The 21,899-nt window shown below is 40.3% G+C and overlaps 2 protein-coding genes across 3 annotated transcripts; both read right to left on the bottom strand.

Annotated features, from left to right (window-relative positions):
• Positions 1–3,462: 3,462 nt before the first annotated feature.
• Hk (Hyperkinetic) lies at positions 3,463–12,211 on the bottom strand. Of its 2 annotated transcripts, XM_066728352.1 has the most exons (9): positions 10,908–12,211; positions 7,416–7,639; positions 6,634–6,847; positions 6,353–6,480; positions 6,032–6,238; positions 5,805–5,902; positions 4,863–4,919; positions 4,277–4,483; positions 3,463–3,595 (listed from the first exon to the last, which is right to left on the bottom strand). In XM_066728352.1, exons 1-9 carry the CDS (start codon positions 11,030–11,032, stop codon positions 3,494–3,496), a joined length of 1,362 nt encoding a protein of 453 aa, XP_066584449.1. In that variant the 5' UTR covers positions 11,033–12,211; the 3' UTR covers positions 3,463–3,493. The 2 variants fall into 2 exon arrangements, with proteins under 2 accessions (XP_066584449.1, XP_066584450.1); XM_066728353.1 differs by lacking the exon at positions 4,863–4,919.
• Positions 12,212–14,337: 2,126 nt separating this feature from the next.
• Positions 14,338–20,859, bottom strand: zyd (sodium/potassium/calcium exchanger zydeco). The gene is made up of 9 exons (XM_066728211.1): positions 20,833–20,859; positions 18,462–18,533; positions 17,407–17,580; positions 17,033–17,220; positions 16,669–16,885; positions 16,474–16,596; positions 16,095–16,316; positions 15,838–15,939; positions 14,338–15,713 (listed from the first exon to the last, which is right to left on the bottom strand). The coding sequence occupies exons 1-9, from the start codon at positions 20,855–20,857 to the stop codon at positions 15,370–15,372; spliced, it is 1,467 nt and encodes a 488-aa protein (XP_066584308.1). The 5' UTR covers positions 20,858–20,859; the 3' UTR covers positions 14,338–15,369.
• Between the last annotated feature and the right edge of the window lie 1,040 nt (positions 20,860–21,899).

Below are 21,899 nucleotides of genomic sequence, written 5' to 3'. Positions count from 1 at the left end.
AACCCTCTCTTAGTAAAGGTATAAAACTTAGCTCTTTCATTCTTTCTCCTATACGCCTACCTCATTTTATTCCTTTTACGATTACAGACTTGCAAATGCTAATAATCGAAAAGTAGAATCTTATTTTTCTCTTGCTTTATTGATAATCTGCGGCTTTCAAGGATCCAGGCGGTTGTTAAACAACCGAACACAATGCGATGGTATTTCCTTGATAAATGACTGTAAATTAGGATAAAAAATTTATCTAACAAGCCCTGGGGAATTATTACAGTTTTGTTTCATAATCCGATATGATTACTTTTATTTCTTTAATGATCATTCTTATCTCCATCTGTTGCTAATTCCCGCAGGACTCATTGTACAGTTGTCAGTGCTTAGTTTGGATTACGCTATATATTAGAAAAAATCGTGAGTGTCTCTCCGTGCTTCTCGATACTCGCGCTTAATGTATATACCATATTCGAAGATGCATAGACCACAGCCTTTGTCTCCGAAGACCCATTTTCTCGCATTTTACGTATCGCGTGAAGTTTTGGCTCGGTTAATTGTGAAAATCTAACCTAAAAACCATGTCTCAAAGTAATATCTCCTTTTCCATTCTCTTTCTCTTTCTCTCTCTCCATTATCCGCGTAAACATAACCTAACCGGAGGTAGTCGATGAATGATATTCCGATGAGACTGGTTTATAATTATAGCATATCATATAAGTATTGTGGGCAAATATACTTTTATATGACTAGATCAAATAGGATTATTAGTCAAATTAATACAGTAGTAATTATCTTAAAAGTAAATATAATATAGTTTTATTTGGAGGGATAACGATGGCGCGAAGGCTGGCTCATCGATTCAACCGCAACTATATAGATCGACTTACTATTTCTTTCACTTCTTTGAACAATTTCTACATTTTATTTAAGGTCATCTCGTGCCTTCGCTTACTTGCATTTATACTCCATTTTTCGTAACATGTCAAACTACAAAATCATAGATTGTAAAATTATTTGTTTTTATTGTTAATCGGATGCGTCCTTTTTTACTTTATTTAAGGAAATGTTAGAGTAATCGAATAGAGTGGTACTATTTACAAGCCTCCATTGTTACAGTATGCAACACTTGTATTGCTTTCAACTATTTGTATAGAGTCCTTTGCAATTGTTTTCCTTCTCATGAATGGAACAATCTTTAACTTTTTATCTCGATATATTATTATTAAGAGTTAGTAAAAAATTGTGTGAGGAATGTTTTATTTTAATATCTCTTTGTTTAGGATTGGTGAATAGATTGCAAAGGACCTAAGGAGTAATGGAATTCTCGCCAGGAAATTCCATTTCACATTTCGCAGCAATCCCTATTGGTCCGATATAACGATGAGGTAAAAGTTAAAGGGATCTAAGTGATTATTGAATTACAAGATTAATTTTCGAGAGCGAATAAAATGTCGTGTATGTATGTGTGTAATAAACTAAACTATAATGATTTATACACAAATTTGATTATGGTTATAATTAATTCAATTATGAAAAATAATTATTTAAAATATCGTACCATTTAACCGAAGAGAAAAAGAGTGGTAAATATGGTTATTATTAATTACTTACTCATTTACAAAGTCGAATTGCTTACGCGAGGCAAGTCTAGTGGAATGTTTCTCTGTGTGAAGATAATTTTGATAAAATTCGAAGTTATTTTTGTAATTTATTATAAATTAAAAAAAAAAGATTTTACTATAAAAAATATAATAACAAAATAAGTTGTCGTTGTTAATGATTCCTAACTGATGGTAGAGCGAAACGTTCGATTACGAGATCAGATAATGTTACTTAATGCTGTTAAATAGAAGAATCTTTATCGAAGTTTGTAATTAAATTTAAATAGCAGCTACACCAAGGTCCAATCTGTGGGGCTTGGTAAAATGCAGAAATCGTGGCTTATTTTATCATATAAAGCGTATAAACGTATGAATCGATATCTAGAAATCAGCGTCTTAACAATTCGCAAAATCTAAGATAGCGACGATAATTTATAAAGCCAGTAAAACATCAAGTTGGATGGAAGAAATTCACGTATCACCACTGGCACAGCTCTGGCAGGATTACTGGCAGTAAAATACCAGCCTTTATCACTACACACACTGGACTTGGAAATAGTTAAAACAATTCTATCCAAACTATTATCCATTTTGAATCTTCGTTCCATGACATACTTTTAAATACAAACATAGTTAATAAATTAAATTGGATACTGCTGAGATATGAAAGATCTCGACTAATTCGAAAATTGTTTAAACATTATATAGGCTAAGTTTTTCTTAGTGATATTCTTGAATAGAGCAGGCGCCATGTATCTTAGGCAGTAGTCCACTTTGGCATTTTATGGACTTTTTGGATATTTCTATAATAGCCTATCTCATTGATTATTTACATTTACAATAGTGAATTGTGATTTTCAGATCTAGAAAAATGAGTGTTGTCTTATACTTAATAACGATATCTCCCTAATAAAATCTCAATGCGATTTCCAACAATCCAGGAAATCTCATTCAAATAATTCAGCTAGAGGAAAGCGAACTCTTTTTGCTAGCTTCACTCACAGCAGCCTTCATGCTTCGATTATTTCTATCATAGACCACCAAAGGTTGATTATTTATTTAACATACGATAATTTTCTATAGTTTGGAATTCCTTTCGTTACACAAGTTGAATTCAATAAATGCGATGATTTCTTGAGATGATTAATCGAAGCACGAAAGTTCCATTCGCAGGCAATCGTAGTATATCCTACATGATATCTAAGAAGGTAGTTCGTGAATTACCGCTCGTGAAAAGGCGTTGAACGATTCACGTTTCTTCCCTATACGCTAGTAAGGTACTAATACAATCATAATGTAGGGAGATTGTATTGCAATATATGTATAGGAAAACGTACTCCCAAAAATGCTAAATGTTACCGATAGATAACGCAGTTAGTATGCATATGCATTACTACACATTCTCACTTCACTGTTTTTGTGTTAGTACTTTACTAGCGTATAGTTCTCCTGCTCGAAATTTTGATTTTTTTGAGCGAGGGGAATCACAGATTCTTATTTGCGCAGCCTCGATATGCTCACCAATCAGATTATCCAACCCAACCAACCAATCAGAAAATCAAACGAGAAACGTAATCGGATTGGCGGAGCTGGTCACAAACAATTTATAGGTTAAGAAGGGTGAGTAACGAGGGAGGTGTTCGAGCGGGAACAATATGAGCTGATTTTTGTGGCGAAGATCCGAAATTATTTTATCGGTATTGTCAAGTCTCGACTGGTCAGCTGTGTGGAAATGCGGTATTGCCGAATTTCCATGCTTAATCTCACTGAATGGCGCAAAAGGGCAATTTCTGGTTGAGCTCCTTGGTTGTCTCCTGGTCCTGACTGTTGCCCCCTTCGCTTTTTGGACTGCCGGCTTCGTCAACAGAGCCCCCAGCACTGCTGTGGGGGCAGATCGATTGTCATCTAAGCGCCAAAGTCGACACCATCGGTGGCCGGGACGGTTTGTTGTCAAGGATTCTCTCTATCTCGCTCATCATATTCGCGTTCAGTTTCGGGATCAACTGCAAAAATCACGTGACCTTATACTTAATAACATTTCCCGCCAATTCTTCGGATCAGTATGAATGTGGACACCAGAGCTTAACAAAACAAAACTCTATTAGATAAACATTAAAAATATTTGCAAGGTGGAGAAATGGGGAAGTGAAAGTCGCTGAGATATAGCTAAATCAATTTACAAAGTGTAAAAAGATCAACCCGTGATCATAGGTTTGTTCCAATATCATTGAACGAAAACTATCATATTTTCGTGCAGAACTTAAGTGAGGGCTACGAACCAGAAATTTAACCGTTCCTTTAATGATTTTCCAGGTGTTTCGTGATGTTTAAATAACACTATATTCATATTTCAGAAACAATAAGCAAGTGAGCAAAGTAGATACAAAGAACGATCAAAACAGAAAAGGCATAAGACGCTATTTAACCTATAAATTTTGGCTGTTGGACCGTTATTCGGTTACAAGGGAGAAAAGTGAAGGAAGAATACCGAATGAACAGTGTTGTGTCGATCGTGCGAGTTTATTTTGTATAGTATAGATAAAGTTGAGTTTGCCCGTTGAGAAAAGTTTAGCGTGAGTTTTGATACGAGTTGTCGAAGCTGGCGCAAGTTAGGTTAGGTTAGATTAGATTGGGTTGCTTATGGTGAAGGTGGCGTTGGAGAAAGAGTGGGAGAAGGTGATTACCTGCAAGCTCTGCAAGCTCTCGTACAGTTGATCGATATTGGATGCTCCGAGCAGAAGGCACTGAACACTTTCATTCTTGAGGGACCAGGCAATAGCGAGTTGGCCGAAGGTGCAGCCAAGACGTTCCGCAAGGGCATAGCAGTCGCGTAATTTGTCCGAGAACTTTCTGCTCTCGTCCTCGGCACATTTGTCTTTCCACGCGTACTCCTGCGACAGCAATTCCCATCTCTGTCAAACTTTTAGCTCAGCTTCTGTTTCCGGAGACCACCGGATAATACCGGACCAATACCGGATTAATTCAATCAAGACTCTAATACTAAACAATCTCATCTATTTCCTAGATACTGCTGACTCGTGCCCAAGTGGCTTTCCTTCATACAATGTTTTTTTTTCAAGTAATCTTATCGATTCGCCACTTTATATGCGACGCAAAACTAATCGTTGTTTCAATAATTAATTAATCAATAATACAGTGTATTTGCCAGATATTCAATCATAGATCTAATTAATTTCTCGTATTCCATTGATTAATCCGATACTGGCAACTATACACAGGCAATATTAGATTGGACACGATGAAACGCACCTCCTTGTAAAGAGATTGGGTCTCGTCCTCCGTCCAACTGAATGAGGAATACTTATTCTGGAAGTACAAAGGGACCGCTCAGTAGGACAAAATACTGACCAGAATTATTCACCGCAGACCCAACATTTTCTTGCCGCCCCCCTTCGCAAGCCTCGTTTTTCTTCCTTTGCTCGATTCAGCCATTATGGAAAAATTCTCATCCCGATCCAAAACTATCATTGACATTAATCAAATGTTTCAAAGCCCAAAATTACTGGCGTTTAAATTTAATTTCTTTTAAACTTGATAACCGCTTCCCTCTGAGCTTGATGTATTATTTGTTCCTCCAAAATTGATTATATCGTCTTTCGACTAGCAATAGTTTATTGGTCAATGATATATAGTGTGTTAGCGGCTTATTCGATTACCTTAAGCACCAGCAGTCTTAGATGAAATAGTAGGGACAAGGGTTGAGTTGAGAAACTATGGGTACAAATTTTCAAGCTGGAATTTGGCGTGCAGAAATATAGGATTCCTCTTGGTTCATCAATAACGCATCCTCCAATCGCAACGATTAGTTTTTGTAGAAAAAAAATTGGGGATATAATAATAATAATGCAAAAATAGAGAAACCCTCAAGGTCATACAGATAAATTCTGCTAGCAAGTTATCGTTTGGAAATAAAAGAAAAAGTGGATCGTGCGATCGGTGGATGAGAAAAACACTTCGCAATAAGGGAAGCGATTAAAAAGATGTGCATTCGTGTCGCAATTGCATTGTCGCTGCAACTTCTAGCGTTTGTCATACAAAACTTGTTTTTTCCATACAAAGCTGTTGTCAATCTATTGATCACGCCCGAGGTATCAGTTAAAAGCGTAGAAAACAAACGTTACGATAGAATTGAAGAAGTGTAGCGAAGCGGAGTTGCAGAAAATTCCAACTTGGGTCGGTGTTTATATTTACCTTGTAGGATGACTTTGAGAAGAAGGACATTCCACAGTCATCAGGCTTCGATGACGCCATACCAATGGTCACGGTGGACCATGCCATTAATCCAACACCTAAATGTTTATTTTTATATTTGTTAATTTTTCTCTTTGTTTTATTTCTAGGAAAAAGAAATCAATGTGGACCTTGGATTTATAAAGATATAATGGACGAATTATTATAAAATTGTCAGATGAGATTACCGATTTTATTATACAACTCAGGCATGTAAAGCTCAGGTTTCTCCCGGTAGAATAAATGATACTCGGCCTGCTCGACTATCGGAGTGACGCAGTTGAATTGACGACAGTTAGTGTAAGCTTCCATGATTTCCACGGGGGACCACCGTGACGTGCCCCAGTACATCACCCAGCCTTTACTTATCACGTAATTCATAGCTCGCACTATCTCTGAAATCAGATAACGAATACTATATATGACCTACCAGGTTTGTTTCTACTCTTTAAAATTTGCTCAGTGGGTAATTATTGTTTTTTTTTTTATTTTTTAGAAGCATAACGAACCTTCCATTGGACACATGGGGTCCACTTTGTGGATCATCACAACGTCGATATAAGAGAGCTGCAGCCTAACCAAGGACGCTTGCACCGATTCGATTATGTGCTTGCGTGACAAGCCCCGGCCTTCTGTTCTGTCGAGACGTATAAAGCATAAATTCTTCTTGTTTTAAAATTCAATTCGATAAGTTATAATTGTGTTGCTACTTTCTGAAAAAGTCTAGTCGATGCAGAGCAAAACAAGAGGATTTCTTCGAAAGGCGTGTAAACAACTAAATCACACTTACTTGGTGTTCCAGTAGATTTTAGTGGTAACAACATAGCTGGACCGACTCCAAGCACGACGTAGGAGGATTCGGCCAAACTGAACCTCAGCGCGGTGACCGCTGTGGGCTTCGCTAAGGTCAAACACGTTTATACCGCTATCATATGCCAAGGCCACCACTGCTTCAGCGGTTTCTTCACTTTTGCTTCCGCCTACACCGAAAGTCGTCCATGTGCCTAAGCATCGGAACAAAGAATATTCGTTTAACTTTAAGATTTCAAGTGTACGCGAGCGAATCATAATTTACTTTCTTATGAAAAGATACCATAATTGCAATTGTGAATCTTATTAATTATCTTTGGATGACGCAAAACACTAGGATATCAAGATGGCTGCGTGAGATTAATCGCATAGCATACGTCACTGTTGTCCACAAATAAGTCAAACACGGATTCACTGAAAACTTTCTGTTCAATAGTTTGCCATTCAGAACGTAAACAATGAAAGTTTATGGAATCAGAGAAGGTTTTCATGAAATTCAAAAAGCGTATTTGAAGATCTGCGGAATTAGTTGACTATTGTCAAGTATAAATTGCATACAGCGATAAATTGTCACATCAAGATAACAGTTTTGTAAAAACAAGGTTGATTTCGAGGAAAATACGTCTACATTATTATTATTATATTTATATGAATTTGGTTAACGAAATTTGTTTCAAGGCAGCAGAGATCATTTTGATAAATTTAAGCCACGAATGTAATTGGAGAATCTGTGAAAACTAGCAGAAGAAATTTTTGGCGTACCTAATCCAACATTGGATACGCGAAGACCACTTTTGCCCAAGTTGCGGTAGCGAATTCCTGGCGAGGGATGCTGAAGTCGCTGTGCTTGGGCTGCGATGCAGCTTGTCAACAACTGCTCCTTCGTTCCTACAGTGCTTGATGTACAATTCACCCCTGCGTTATCTCCACCTCCACCGCCATTGAACTCCTCCATGCAATCTAGGCTTGCTATGGGTGCACGGCACCTGAAAGAACACCTCGCTTTACACCGTAATACTATACACTCACACCAATACTTCTCTCTTCTACCTTCTTTTCTTACGCTATTATCATTTATTCGACCTTTTCAAACTTATACGACAATAACACGCTTGATTTTCTTTTGCAGTTTTAAACGTGAAGAATGCAGTTGTAGAAAATTCTATCAATTCAAGCAGTCTATCAGTGTCGTTGGGGCTGTTATAAAACTGTGAAGACAATTTTTGTGAACAAAAGTACTTTCCAGCAGTATAAAGGTATGCTATAGCTACACGTATCATCTTTCAACCTTGTTTCGTAGTCCACAAATACACTCGAGATCCTACGATATATCGTTTTGAGATATTTGCAGAAATTTATGTACCATAAGCAAACACTTATAATAGCTGCTTGGTGGTCAATAAGGAAAAGAAAGGAACAAAAAGAAATAGATTATAAAATACTCCGTTTTTAGAAATATAGAAAAATAGTTGCATTATGTAAATAGATCATTGAGAGAAGCTAGCAGAGAATTAGAGGATTTGGACAATGTTGAGCCTATTAAACAATGTATTTACTGTTACATAAGTAAGTTGAAAAGAGAGTGATGAAAATTCCGAGCCATTAAGCACCATTGAGTTTCCTGGAGGTGGTTAGCAGCATCTTAGTGACAAGATACGTAAATGCTGAGACACTCGGGGCTAAATGCTGTCATTGAAGCGTCGACTGTCGGAAGGATCGACGCACTCACGAACCCAAACACAGAGAGAGCTTGGAGAACATGGCGTGTTCGACAAATAAAATCCTCTTTGAGAACTATCGGTGTCTCTTTCACTCAAGATATACTCCATTTCTGTCCTCGATCTACGCGTTGACGCCAAATGAATTATTATTATATCAATACCATTTGACCTTGCGACAACAAAATTGATAATTAAATTCGTATAGACAAATTAAATATTCGTGGAAAAGATCGTTTTAAATTTTCAACGTTATGTGCTTTCAATAAGTTATTCAGCCTTGAACTCGTAAACGGAGTTTTTGGTGCAAAATGAAATTGTGAATTGATAGGTCGATACACGTATAGCCAATACGGAATCGTTAAGTGGATATTCCTATGTGAGGCGTTGTCATTTTTAAAGAACTTTGGTGATTTTCTTTTTCTTAAACTGCTCGGTGTTTGTTTATATTTATGTAATATGATAATTGTTAATTTATTAAACACTACAATATTTGTGTAAAGTGTTAAGTTAAAAAATGTAGACACTATGAGCTCCTTTCAAGAGATCTTTAACATTGTAGGAGGGGTCGGATGTAACGGTATACATGATTACAACTTTTTAGATTATGTAAAATGGAGAAGAATCTCATTATTCGATATCTATTAGCTATGATATATGACTTAGTATAAAGACGAAAATTTAAAATTTACTGAAATGACATTTTTTGAACTTTTAAACTATTTTTATTCTTTTTAGGTTACAAAAAGTTTCTAAACCAAATTTTGAATCATTATAACAGCAACATATTTGATGAAACTGCTGATAAAATTTGAATAGGATTGGCCGAGTGGAAATAACAAATTCTTCGAACAAAGTTGGAAAGAATTGCTTGGGAAAAAACACGTTTAAAGCTATAGTTAAACGGTTTTCATGGAAACGATTACACTTACGCTTGATCAGCGATGCCAGGGTCATAGAATAGCATTTTCTCGTTCATAAGAGATTCCTATAGGTAATGTATACAAACAATAGCTAAAGTAGGTATACCTAAGTATAATTCGGTCACTACGTATGAAACATGAATGAAACATTTAATACTTATCGCTGTATTACCGATATTTGCTTTCCACGCGCCTAACTTCGTTCAAACAAGAATTTATATATATAAATATATGGGATAAATGTTGATTTTCAGAAAATCGTCCCGTAGATAAATATTTGCAATACAAATAAAAACTATAAAGACACAGATTTCGTTCCTTGTAGAAAGAAAACTAAATTAAGAATCAATTTTCGTTTTTGTAAAAAAATGTTCTATATATTTATTAAACAAAAGCTTCATAAATCGCGTCAATATGATTAGTTCCACATTGTTGATCATACAATAGAATAATATTTACGGTTATAGCTATAACATAAGCATTGCATCGATGGCAATCCAATTTGAATAGCTATATTGTCGCAGTACAGATAATCCGCACTATAATACAATCGTATCACTAAAATTTAACGAGCCAGGTCGATATAAAGTTACACGAGTGATGATTTAACTTTACAGTAATGTGAAAAAAGCAAATATTTATCTTAAAATTGACCATTGCGAATAATAATAAATTATATACGAATTTTTCAAAATGAATTTATTAGGAAGGCAATGTTGTAAGGTGGAAGGAAGAACAGAAATAGACTTATAAATTGATAATGAGCGATAATAAGGTGAATCGATGGAATTTATTGAAATTTATTGACTGTCATACTTTATTACTAATACTGCGAAACGTTGGTTGGGGAGCTTCCAAAGGCTCGTTAAGAGAAATGGTTAGTGCCCCTTTAAAAGTGTTGAACCACTGCAAGAAGCCGATGTGGGTCACCGACGACACGCTTCATTGCTCATTCAAGCATTATTTTCTTGAAATAATTCGCACTAGCCAGATTTAACCGGGCAACGATTTTCGCCGGTAAGCGATATACGCACGGTCTGCTATCTCCAAACGAAAATATACACGTGAAAGTTGCCAAATGCACTCGCGTCACATTCGCGATTACATTGTATTCGAGTGATCCACTCTAAGGGGATCCCCGTCCTGTACGATTGACGTCTGAGTGGCACGATCAAATTTGCTGCATCGACAAATTATTCTTCCAATCCTGAAAAATATCGGCGAAGAATCAACGTGAATCTTTCTATACATAGACTTTTTCAATGTAGAGATATTTCTGTAGTCATAAACGTTCTATTTTAGTCAATATCCAGCTATGAAAATCATTCATTTGGGTAGTCTTTATATATATTCCAATCAATCTCATCAATTTGAACTTTAAATTGTTCCTTTATCGATTACAAATGACAATTCAAAGCTTCTGTAGACTCGTATATGTATTTTTCTGCAGTATCGTGCGATACTCTAATAAATTTTAATGAACTATTTAACTTATTTACTAATTAAGCTGTTTGCAAATTTGGTTTTTATGCTATTATAAAGGAAGAAATAGATTAGATTTTTATAAATATAAACATATATAATGGACAGATAGAGAAGAGTGTAAAACTAACCGATAAATAGTAGGCAGTGGATAAGAATCGTCGTCCTCCATGCTGCTGTTGGTGTTGGCGTTGTTATTAGTATCATTTCCCGCGGACGAAGGCTGGTTGAGGTTGCATAGCATTAGCCGTGACATCACTAGATGGGCCTTAGATACTCTGTGATCTCACGCGGCATCTACCATTTCCTTACGACTGACCGTAGCGAGCACTTCCGGCTGATCTTTCTCCACTTCCGGTTGCCGCTTAATTTCTAGCTTGCCGAGCATTGGAACAATACGTCTACTATATTCCTAAACTTCCGTGTAACTCGCTTAACTTATCTTTATTGCACGTTTTGCTTAGGCACTAAGTTATTGAATGATTTTAGGCACCACGTTTCAAGAGCGAAGAAACAGCGGACCTCACAAGATTCTGGAATACAATAGCCTCGAAAGGACATAATCTGGCCCGGAAACGGCCATGAAGGTCCCCCGCAGCGATGTAACTGGCGCCCTTCGGCCACTTCCGGAAACTCAGAATCGTCACCCTCAGTTTTTCACCGACTGACTATTTACGGTTGGATATGTTGTCAACGGAGATTCTCAATGGCTCGAGAAATGTTTTCCGTTTTGCTAGAAAAAACTCGTGTAGTTGTCACGAGGTCCGGTGTGCCTTGGTCATTCCGACCCCCTCCCCTCCTTTTTCACGCTCTTCCTCTCTTTCTTACGCGTTGCAGGAACTTACGGACCGACGGAAATCTCCCAAAAAGAAGCACGCGCAAATGGTATGTGAAACATTGGTAAAAATATGCGCAAAGAGGAGAGTTGGAGAGACGGCGAGTGTTGTGCTTCCTGCGCGGTAAGCAACACTGCACACACTCGACTCGACTTACGGCAACCGTTCCGCTGCTTCTCCACCTCCACCTCCGTCCGGGAGGGGCGCAAGAAATCGGGGGGTTGCGCTGAACGAGCGCAAACGACGCATTTCGCGCACGAATCGACCTCCACCCCTCGCCTACCCCTTCCTCATTCCATCTCTCTTCTTCACCGATTCTTCACGTTTCCCGACTATCGCTTCCTTTCTATTCTATCTTTCTCGCTATACTTTCCACTTTACATCTCCCTTCTTCACCACTGGTACCTTATTATTTTATATACACATTTCTCCCATTCACTCTTGTTTACCTTTTTTGTTTCTATTCATTCTCCTCGATGCTCGTCCATCAATTCTTAGAATACATTCGTCTTTTGAGCTGCTCGTTTGCTTTCGAGTCTTTGTTTTTCCTCGCTTCTCTGAATTCTACTATTGCGAGGCATTTCTTTCCTGCGCGTTTTGTCTCATTCCCGCGCGTTGACCTACCTTTTGCTTCGCGAGTGCCAGCCTTTTGTATCTTTTTACCAACTGTACTGCTTCTATCGTGTTCCAACCATTTGCGTGCCTTATTTAATAGATGAAATCATGTATGTCCAAATTGCATCCTTTTCATTTATCTCCTTTTTGGCTCGACGCTTTTTGCAGAATCTCCTCGCTTGGTTCCTCTTCCCCCCACTTAATATCTCACCCCCACCTCCAATAGGCAGACGTGACAGAGAGAGCAACGGCACGTAGGGCGCGCATACTGTCGCGTTGCGGCCGCATACACTCAAAATATAACCCCATTCGTGCGAGAGGTAAACTGTCAATATACCCGTAGCTTGTCCCGCACGAAAGAGCGATGTGCAATTTCACATCCATACCATACAGCACGCTGTCTAGCTCGTAAAAGCTTCAATTCAAATGGTATGCTATAGATATTCCAAGAAATCAATTCTGTTTGTTCTTTGCAGTCACGCGTTTGCATGTAAAATGAGTTAAAATTAATTTGGAAAGAAAATATACCGAAGGCATTCGTAGAAGAAGCCCCCAAACCCGTGACGACTGTCTTTGGGGTTATAGTTGTGTCGGGCGAAGAGACTCCGAGCTTTCGGGGGAGTACGGATTGGTCGAATGGAATCGGGTTTCGTGGATAGAACGAGAGTGTGTGAGTTGGACGTGGAGGTGGGAGGAGGTTTTAACGGCAACGCCGCATTGCAGATCTGGCGCGCTGACGTGCAGCCAGCCCTAACCCAACCTAACGTCGAGCCCACACCGGCCTACCGACCTACCGACCCATCGAGGTTAACCCCCGAAACTTGATAACCTTCGCCCCCCTTTTATTTCTTCGGCTGATACCGGGGATTTCACATAAACACTAAATACCACTCCCCCTTTTAATAGCAATGCATATATTCTCCCCTTTTTTATACCCTCAAAGCTTTTATCATCCCTTTAAATTTAACCCATTATAGGGAGAATTTATGGGATTCCCCAGAGTTTACCACTTTGTTACGTTCACTTTAATTGATAAAAGAAGTAACGCTTGATCGAACTCCCGGCTCCGAGACCACTTAGCATGTTTGCTAAGAGGACGGCTGGAATGAATAAGAGCAAGTGTCAGTGGTAATTAATTTTTTGGCCAGCGGCGATTAATCAAATTATCCCGAGAATACGACGGGAATTTCAAGTTTTGACTTTAACGAGACCGTCTTGCTACGGCGTGTAATGGATACTCGTAGTGGATCTTACTTAAACGTGATTGATTTAATTAAAACCGAGCGTTGACTGGATATTGATATTTCCCGATGGGCTTCGATTTTAACAAACCATACATTACTCTTGACTGTCTTTCCTTCCTTCCACTTTTTTCCGACTTCACTAACCGTAACTGGAGGCTGTCTAGTTAAGGTTAAACCTGCCGACGTATTCATTCATACAATTACACTCACAAAGGACGAGAACGCTTAAGGCTGATGAATGCCACTCGAGCAAACACCCCCATGTGACTCGTACAAAGCGCTGGCAACGATAAATCAAACTTATTGATAAATAGCTGCATTTGTTAACCTAGAAAAAAAGTTTTGCGTGGTCACGTGACGCAGTGTAATCGATGAGAGAGAGAGGACTCTGTCTCTTACCGACCTGCAAGCCGAATACTTTTGTCGAAAATGCTTGCGCAGCAGGATCGAATATTGGTAAATATATCGATGAGGTTTAGGCGCAGCATTTTTCAAGTGTAATTGCAATAAAGAAATCGTTGAAAAGTCACTTGTGCAAAAAAGCTGGAAGAGCTCGGCACTGGGCTAAGAAGGTCACAGAAAGTGGAATTATTTATGCATTGAATCTGGGCCAAAGGTCGGATTGGTGAGCCCGGTGTGCGGTGCCTTTATATCTGTCTGCAGTTTAAAAGGGGATGACATTGGACTGCCGTTTCTTGGCTTGAGAATTTTACGCGAGAACTGTTAGAACTATATACTCTATCCAATTGAACTTGGACCACGCTCAAACCATACCATGTGGCAACTTTGCCCGCATTGTTTCGTAACTCGCGGCCAGTATGCAGTAACCATGCAGTTTTAATAACTTATTACATTACTTTATTAAATTCTTAAATTATAATTTATCTAGGTACAATGTCGCAACTTTCATTTCTTTGTCGAAAATATTTAAATGTGTTTTCTATTTATCGAATTGGGAGACCCTGGATGCCGGATGTGTAGCTTCCGTTACTTCCGGTAGCCGCTTGCTCGTCGCCAGATTTTTCCATCGTATAGTTATCCGAATAAAGCTTGCATAAATGAGATTCGTAACTTTCGTGGAGAAAGGGATGAGAAGGAATGAGAAAGAAATAGTAACAGTAGGAGAGGGAAGGGGGGGGGGGAGGGTGGATAAAATCTTAAAGATATTTTTACATTTAGATTACAAATATTACCTAAGAGATACATGAAAAGTTTGTTTGTTCCAAAATCGATTTATGGGCGTTCTTTGCGCACGACTCTTTATAATTAAATTGTCACGAAGCGCTCGCAACTTGACCAGTGGAGATCCAGCATACATGGTTCGATCGAACCTGTGAGATTCTTATGTTACCTCCTTCCGAGTAGTATAAAAGCCACGAACTGGTTAAAATCAAAGAGTACATTCCGAGTTACGCATGGAGCGTATAGTTTTCTCACGTTTGTCATACGGAATTTAAGGCGCTTTATATATTTATATGCACGCTCATGCATAACTCGGAACGCATCCCAAAATGGCTGAAAGAAGGAATTTTTCTCAATTGGGAGGGAAAGGCCGAAAGAATTTAGTTACCGAAATACGTTTTAACGTGAAAGTGGGTACGATTGAAATGTAGTAAAAAGGTTATAACTTAGATAGAATATGGTTTTAGGTTATGTTGAGTAGGATTGGTAAAAGTGAGAAGGGGTAGCGAACGAGAGGGAATAAGAGAAAGAGGGAGAGACGTATAAAATATGTTACTGGCACTCGTAAACGGTGATAGATACTGCGAAATTGAAACTGTACACGCGATAGAGAGATGGCGCGATAGAAATAAGCACCCTTCGCGATCTGATATACTCGTCCGAATAGGAACGTACGGTGGCCATATTGGTTTGTGACTCGCGCGTATACCGTGGCATCACTTGACCGTCCTTTGACAGGTGGGCAGGTTTACCCTGAAAAACACGTTGAGCTCTATCAGCGAGGCCAAGATAAGGAAGACGGCGTACATGCAGAGGCAGGCTCGTCCGACTTTTCGGTCCAGTTGAAATCGGTTGGACGCAAATGCAATGTACAGCAACATTAGCGTTGATAGCAGAGATATGGCGCTGTACTCGAGGCCTCCCGAATTGATGCTGATGTAGTGCTTGCCGGGCTGAGTAGGGGAAAAGGATGACTTTATCAACCAAGGGAGTCCCAGACACAACAAAATATCGAACGTGTTCGATCCTATGGAATTGCTGATGCCCATTGAACCGTGACCTGTGCGCAATATTTTTGGATTAACTTTATCGATCGTATTTGTCAGTTGGATCTCCCCAATGTCATTTCAGATATCCTGAAATCTCGATGTTTTAATTGTTTTTAGTGTACCAAAAGCGATTACCTTGTTTAGCCACGATAACGCTCGATACAGCTTCAGGGACACTTGTGCCGGCCGCCAGAAAAGTGATGCCCATCACGGAATCGGGTATCTTCAATGTGTCACCTTAAAGGCGATAAGGTATGATAAATGATCAGAAAATCTCTTACGTATATGTAGGACGCGACAATTTGCTTGACCATCGACAATTATCTTGTTATTTAAACCGAATACACAGGGAAAGCTTTGGATAAATAGCCGGGTGAAAACTGCGACCTAACCTATAATCGTAATCATCCACGCGACCACATAGCTGAGGGAGCCAATCCAGATGATGCACATGAGAAAAGTAACAGGGAACCAGTTTTTGAATCTAGGCTTTTCGCAGTCGGGAATTGTGCACATGAAAACCAGGTGGATCGGCCAGGTCAGGACCCATGCGGTCTTTCTGATCCAACCACCGCGTGCTGGGAACACGAGGAGCTCGTACTCGTAGTCTGGTGCTGCGTGAGAAAATCCAAAATCAGCATTACGCAACAGTACACATATTATGAACGAATCTTTATCGCGATCCGTCCACTTTACGCAACGGCGCCAATGAACGATTATGCCTGAATTGCCAGCGAAATAAACAATAACACTGGAACGTTAGAGGCTTACTCGGCTCCGGGTTGTCCTCTTGGGTCTTCGTGCCGCCATTTTGAAGGGGCACGTCGATGGTGGCGACCTGATCGGCAGGTTGCTGCAATTTGTCGTTCCTCGGCAAACGAGCATCGCCGGAGTCTGCAGCAAGATTCACAGTCAAGTTCCATAAAAATCAAGATCGAGTGTTCTAATATTCAATCGAAAACCCACCGTCCGTCGAGACTGGGTCGTTTCGGAAGCACCTGGTACAACGTTGGAAAGATTTATCCCAGTACATGACGGCGATATAAACGATGTAAAGAAGCACCAACGTTAGCGCCTCGTACCACTCAACTCGTTCGTCATGGATGATGCCAATCAAGATGGCTACCGTAACACCGTAAGCCAGACAATCTCTGCTCACCGGCCACCAATCCAATGGAACTACCTGCGGATCAGTGACCCGATTGAATACTCGAACGTTGAAGAGCGTATAATATTAGGTCGTAACACAAATTCCCAGCATTTTTATCGTAAAACTGTTTGATAAAAACGCTACAAACATGTTATAGCCAAATGTAACAAAAACACATACCATTCCAGCACCAATACCACAACACGCCGGCACGGCCAGGATATTGAACACCGCGGATCCAACTATCGTGCCTACTCCAATATCACCTTCAGTGATGAATGTTCCAATCGCATTGACGAACAGTTCCGGCGCCGACGTTGCTGCCGCCATGAACGTCGCGCCGGCCACATCTTTGGACATCGACAATGCTGCAATGAGAACAATCTGCATAAGTCGATATTCTATACAGCCACCGAAGCACACGTGTCAAGAACGTTCCAAAAACATTCCAACGTGTCAAATTGGTTCCGCGAACGTTTTGGGAATGTTTTTAACACTCTATATGTGCTACGAAGGGATGCATTTGCACAGATATGTAAGAAAAATGTGAATACCATGACAAATCTTTTCTACGGCAGGTACGAAGAACTTATCGCACACTACGGCTAATGCGATAAAGAGGTAAAGGGAAACGATAACGTGAACAACAACAGCCCCGTCTTGTCGTTGCTTCTCGTCGAACAAATCATGGGGGAAGTCCTCTATCGCTGGCGGTGTGCAATTTATACCTGCAAAAAAAGGAGTTCCCTTCAGATCTTGTCCCATCCTTCAACGACCTCATCAGCGATCGTTATTCGAGTGGTTCGCTGCGATTATAAGGCCAATTTTCGGTTATTCCCATACAACCTCCGCTTGTTTCGGTTGGTCAGCTATGAATAATCGAATGGCTGAAATAATGGCACGTATAATGCCGATCCCGGATGCGTACCACACCCACGTGGAGCATCGATGAAATGGGATTACGTAAGGCGGCAGGCGACAAATTTCAATTCCTCTCCGACTATGCTAAAACACCGAAAGGTGAGCGGAGGCTGTTGCAATTATACGTACCGAGACGAAAATTGCAACGGCATGGCAAGATCGTGACGACACGCCAAGTAGGAAGCTGCTCGTTAACGTTCGCCATTACTTCAATTTTACGAAACCCAATGTGGAGAACGTTATTTGGCAAACAACCACACGCAAGGCGACAATTTGTCACGATCTAGCCCGCCAGTGGTTCTCAATCGAAAAACGCTTTTCCAGCAGAAGAGCGAGTTCTTAGCCCTTTTGTGTGTGTGTGTGTGTGTGTGTGTGTTGCGCAATGCGATCAATTATTCTGATTGCCGCCGGTAGAGAAATTTGCACGATCGAAAGGGGACGTTTCGAGGACGTTGAACTTTGGCCTTTTCAGGCCCTTTACAGTAGCGCTCTTTAGAAATGATGTTTTACCGAAAAATGTAATTTCTTTGAAGTATACGCAAAGCTTTGCTGCTATTATTAATTTAACATTACATAGAGCGTCGATCGAGTGGACGCGATCACATTTTCCAACCGATCGATCAGTGTGAATCGCGTGACTCTTCGAGCCTGCTTATCGCCTAAAACCGAACTTCTTTTTATCAATTACCTTTTACTCCTGTTTCCAAATGACTTTCAACCTTGCTGAAAAGGTCGTTAATCATGCGTTCCCTTCCGCTTCCTTTAACACAAAAACCCCATAGCTTTTTTTTCCCACAGATCAAAGAAAATCAATCATAAATTATTTGTAAGTAACGCGACTGTTGCTCCGAGTTGCATTTTGTTTGAACTCTCGTGCATATGGGGGGTGTGAGAAAAAAAAGTGCGTGAGAATGTGCACACGTTCGTGCTTCGAACGATAGAAGAGAGATGCGAGGTAAGTGGAAATTTTGAATTCTTTCACGCCCGTTGGCTACTTCTGCCGAGGAAACGTCTCAAGTGTGCATGGCTTATACCTTATATGATGTGACTTCCTACCGATTAAGTAACCTAAAGAAGTTAAATTGCTCTCATTCAGCCTGGCACAGTAGATGCCATTCATGTCTAATGTACGTCGTACAAGCTAGCTATAACACGGCTCAACAACTCGCTCGCTCGACGGAACGATCGACCTGTTCCTCGCCGACCCCCCTCCCCTCCCCCTAATTTTTAATAATTATCCTATCAAAATACTTATCCAAATGAAACATCTCAAGGATCTTTGGGAGAGAGAGAAAGAAACTCTTTCGCGAGAAGATTTTTATTTTTTTACTTCCGCGGTCGTCAACGTTCACCATCGAGATGCTGCCTCGCGCGGGTCAATTATTTTCCAGGGTGCACTCTGGTCGTATTCGAAAACTTCCAACACTGGTATTTTCCAACGGGGAGAAAAACTTGAGGCTCCTCGTTGGAAGCTTCTAGAAAAATGTACTTTTTTTACAAACAGAAGCAACCAAGGCTCTCACACGAAAGTTGCAAAAACGTGGAAACAAAATTTTACCCCGAGTCTAGTCCAAAGCGATATTAATAATATAAATATGCTCTGTTTCCTCAGAGAGTGGTTAGTCTCGGGTCACGAAACGTTCGAGCGAGTCATTTTTGTGCGATTATAATCGTAACCCAGTTATCTTATTAAAAGATTGCCTCGGACTTGGAAATTTAAATTACAATCGCAGCTGAGATAATTAAATAATAAAAAAAGTGGAAAAAGGGAACACGAGTGATTTCAAGATCTCGTGCTGCTGTTTATCAGTCAAGTTCTCCATGTCGTCTTATCGTTTTGGTTATTGTCCGAAAGGGGAGAGATAAGCTCTGTCGTAGAATAAAAATCTTCCACGGTGCAAGTGACAAGAATCTCGATCTTAACGAGATCAGACCAACGTCAATCCTCAAAAATTGTTACACAATGCGAGAAAGTTGGCGCGGCCAGATGCGCCGGATTAATTTTAATTGACTCGGAACGGCGTCTGACCACATTATTCTTTTACCACTAGCTTTCCGGTTTGCCAGTTTCGGCCAGATTTTCATTGGCCGTATGGAGCAACAGAGGCGAAGGGTAAACAATTTCGAAGACGATATTCCCGTAGCACTACACACCAAACGAAACTGGAACAAACATCTTGTGCAATAGTTTGTGACGTGCTATCGCGTTGCACAATCAATAAACAATCACCGCGACGAATGGAGCGTTGGCTCTATAAACAATTCGTTAGAATTATACGTGTGCCAATCAGAGTGCGGTCGTCGCTGATTCAATCTCGAAACGTCACGAGAGTTCTGGCGCCTCTCGAAAATATTTCCAGGAGCTTTTGGAGGGACCGGAAAGGGATGTCCGCGCGTACCATCCTCTTCCACTCGAGTCTCGTCAGACCAGATTCACTCGATTTTCGGAATCCCACTAGACTCGACCTCGTCCCAAACCCACTCCCTACCAACATATTAAACTTTTGCAAATCTAACAGAAGCACCGCTGTACTTCCGCCAATACCGGAAGTACAGGTCGCGACTGATCGCGTTTGAATTTTCGGCGCCTCCGCAAGGCCCGCGGGAACGCGCGGAGAAATTTCAGTGGAGAATCTCGCCAAGGCGGACAGGATTTCGTAACTCCCACCGAGTTCTCTCGGCAAACTTTTTTCCTTTCCCCACCCCCTCCAACCCCTTCCTCCTCCCTCCTTTCTCCCCACCTCCTCCCTCGGGACGGTTGCCGGAATTTCACCGGAAGATCCTTTACGTGTATAAATCCCAATTGAGACGGCACAAGCTCGAATCTCACTCGGGAACGCAAAAATGCCAGAGGTGAAAAATCTTGCGAGGCGCGATTCGTTCGCGGGAGAGACTCCGGAAGAATTTTGCCAATTTCCCCTTGCGTTGGGGTGAAAATTGCAGAAAGGCGAGAATAGACTTTGGGACGGGGGGAAAGGGGAGGAAAGTTGACCGGTAAGGTCGCGCGAAATTCACTCGAGGAACTCTTCTCGCGAATTTGGAGTAAAACGTGCACCAACCTCCTCCCAGGTCGGACGTATCCATGCTGTCAATCCCGTTGTTACACACATACTACATTAACAACTACTCCGAAGCTCGACATCGTTTGTCGGAATTGCTCACCTCCCCCCTTCCCCTTTCCTCTCCCGCTGCTCACCGTCCACCAAACACACACCCCTGACCCCGCGAGACCTGACAGATCTCGTCTATATATATGTACGCAGTGCTTGCCGCTAGATTCACTTTCGACACTCCGACGTTTTTACGGGTTTTGCGATTTTTAATCTCCCTTCCCAAAATTCTCATCCACGTAAAACCATCTCCATTTTCTCTCGATAACATATTCTACTATATTTCATATTTATTTATTATTTCCCATTTTTTATTAACGATTAACAAAAAGAATTTATTGCATTGTGCGTATTTTTCACATTATTATTCCTCGCTGATAATATTTCAAACGTTCGATGCTTCTGGTAGCTACGACATTTAATCGTATAGTGCACAAGCAAAATATATTATTTCGTACAGGTACATATTAAAAGAATAGGTTAAAACACGCGATTGAATTTTTTCTACGCAGTCAGCATTTAAATATTCCTTCCAAACGTTTTATCTCTGATTGATTCAATCGGAGCTAATGTTTGATGTATGCTCACATGTGTAAATTTCGTCACTTTTTTCCATGTATTCGGTGTCTAGCGTAAATACACGGTCCCCAAAGAAGAAGCGAACGTGTTATCTCTGACTAATCGATTCGAAGTTTAGTTTTTGATATGGCTCGGTTTAGAAACGCCAATGTGCTATATACAGATGTGTATAAATTTTGGCAATTTTCAGCTGCTGAATTTTCCAAGGGTTGAGAGTCTCTAGGATCGATAAGAATCATGTAAACATCGATACGGTGTATCACGGATCAGTAGTGACAAACGCTCTCATCTCTCGAAACGTAACAGTCTCGCGCGATAAAAATATTGACCCTCTCTATATAGGCACGTCTCGATTCATTGAAAAATTCCATTCCCTTCGACACATTCCCAACACTCTCAAAGTTTCCCACAATTTTCTTAAATTTACCTTCAACGTT

Source organism: Prorops nasuta, unplaced genomic scaffold (genome assembly GCF_024137725.1).
Source record: "Prorops nasuta isolate Cenicafe-Biocafe unplaced genomic scaffold, Cenicafe_Pnas_1.2 PNAS00006, whole genome shotgun sequence".
Taxonomy (NCBI): Eukaryota; Metazoa; Arthropoda; class Insecta; order Hymenoptera; family Bethylidae; genus Prorops; species Prorops nasuta.
Note: the sequence above shows the minus strand (reverse complement) of the source record. Positions and strands in the feature narration are given on the sequence as shown.

Coding starts and splice junctions, on each gene's coding strand:
- Hk (XM_066728352.1), bottom strand. CDS start 11,032: ATGTCACGGCTAATGCTATGCAACCTCAACCAGCCTTCGTCCGCGGGA. Junction 4,920..5,804: donor TCTCAAAGTCATCCTACAAG/GTAAATATAAAC, acceptor TTGTACTTCCAG/AATAAGTATTCCTCATTCAG. Junction 4,484..4,862: donor CCCAATCTCTTTACAAGGAG/GTGCGTTTCATC, acceptor TTGCTGTCGCAG/GAGTACGCGTGGAAAGACAA.
- zyd (XM_066728211.1), bottom strand. CDS start 20,857: ATGGATACGTCCGACCTGGGAGGAG. Junction 16,317..16,473: donor AGAGGACAACCCGGAGCCGA/GTAAGCCTCTAA, acceptor TTTCTCACGCAG/CACCAGACTACGAGTACGAG. Junction 15,940..16,094: donor GTGGATGATTACGATTATAG/GTTAGGTCGCAG, acceptor ATCGCCTTTAAG/GTGACACATTGAAGATACCC.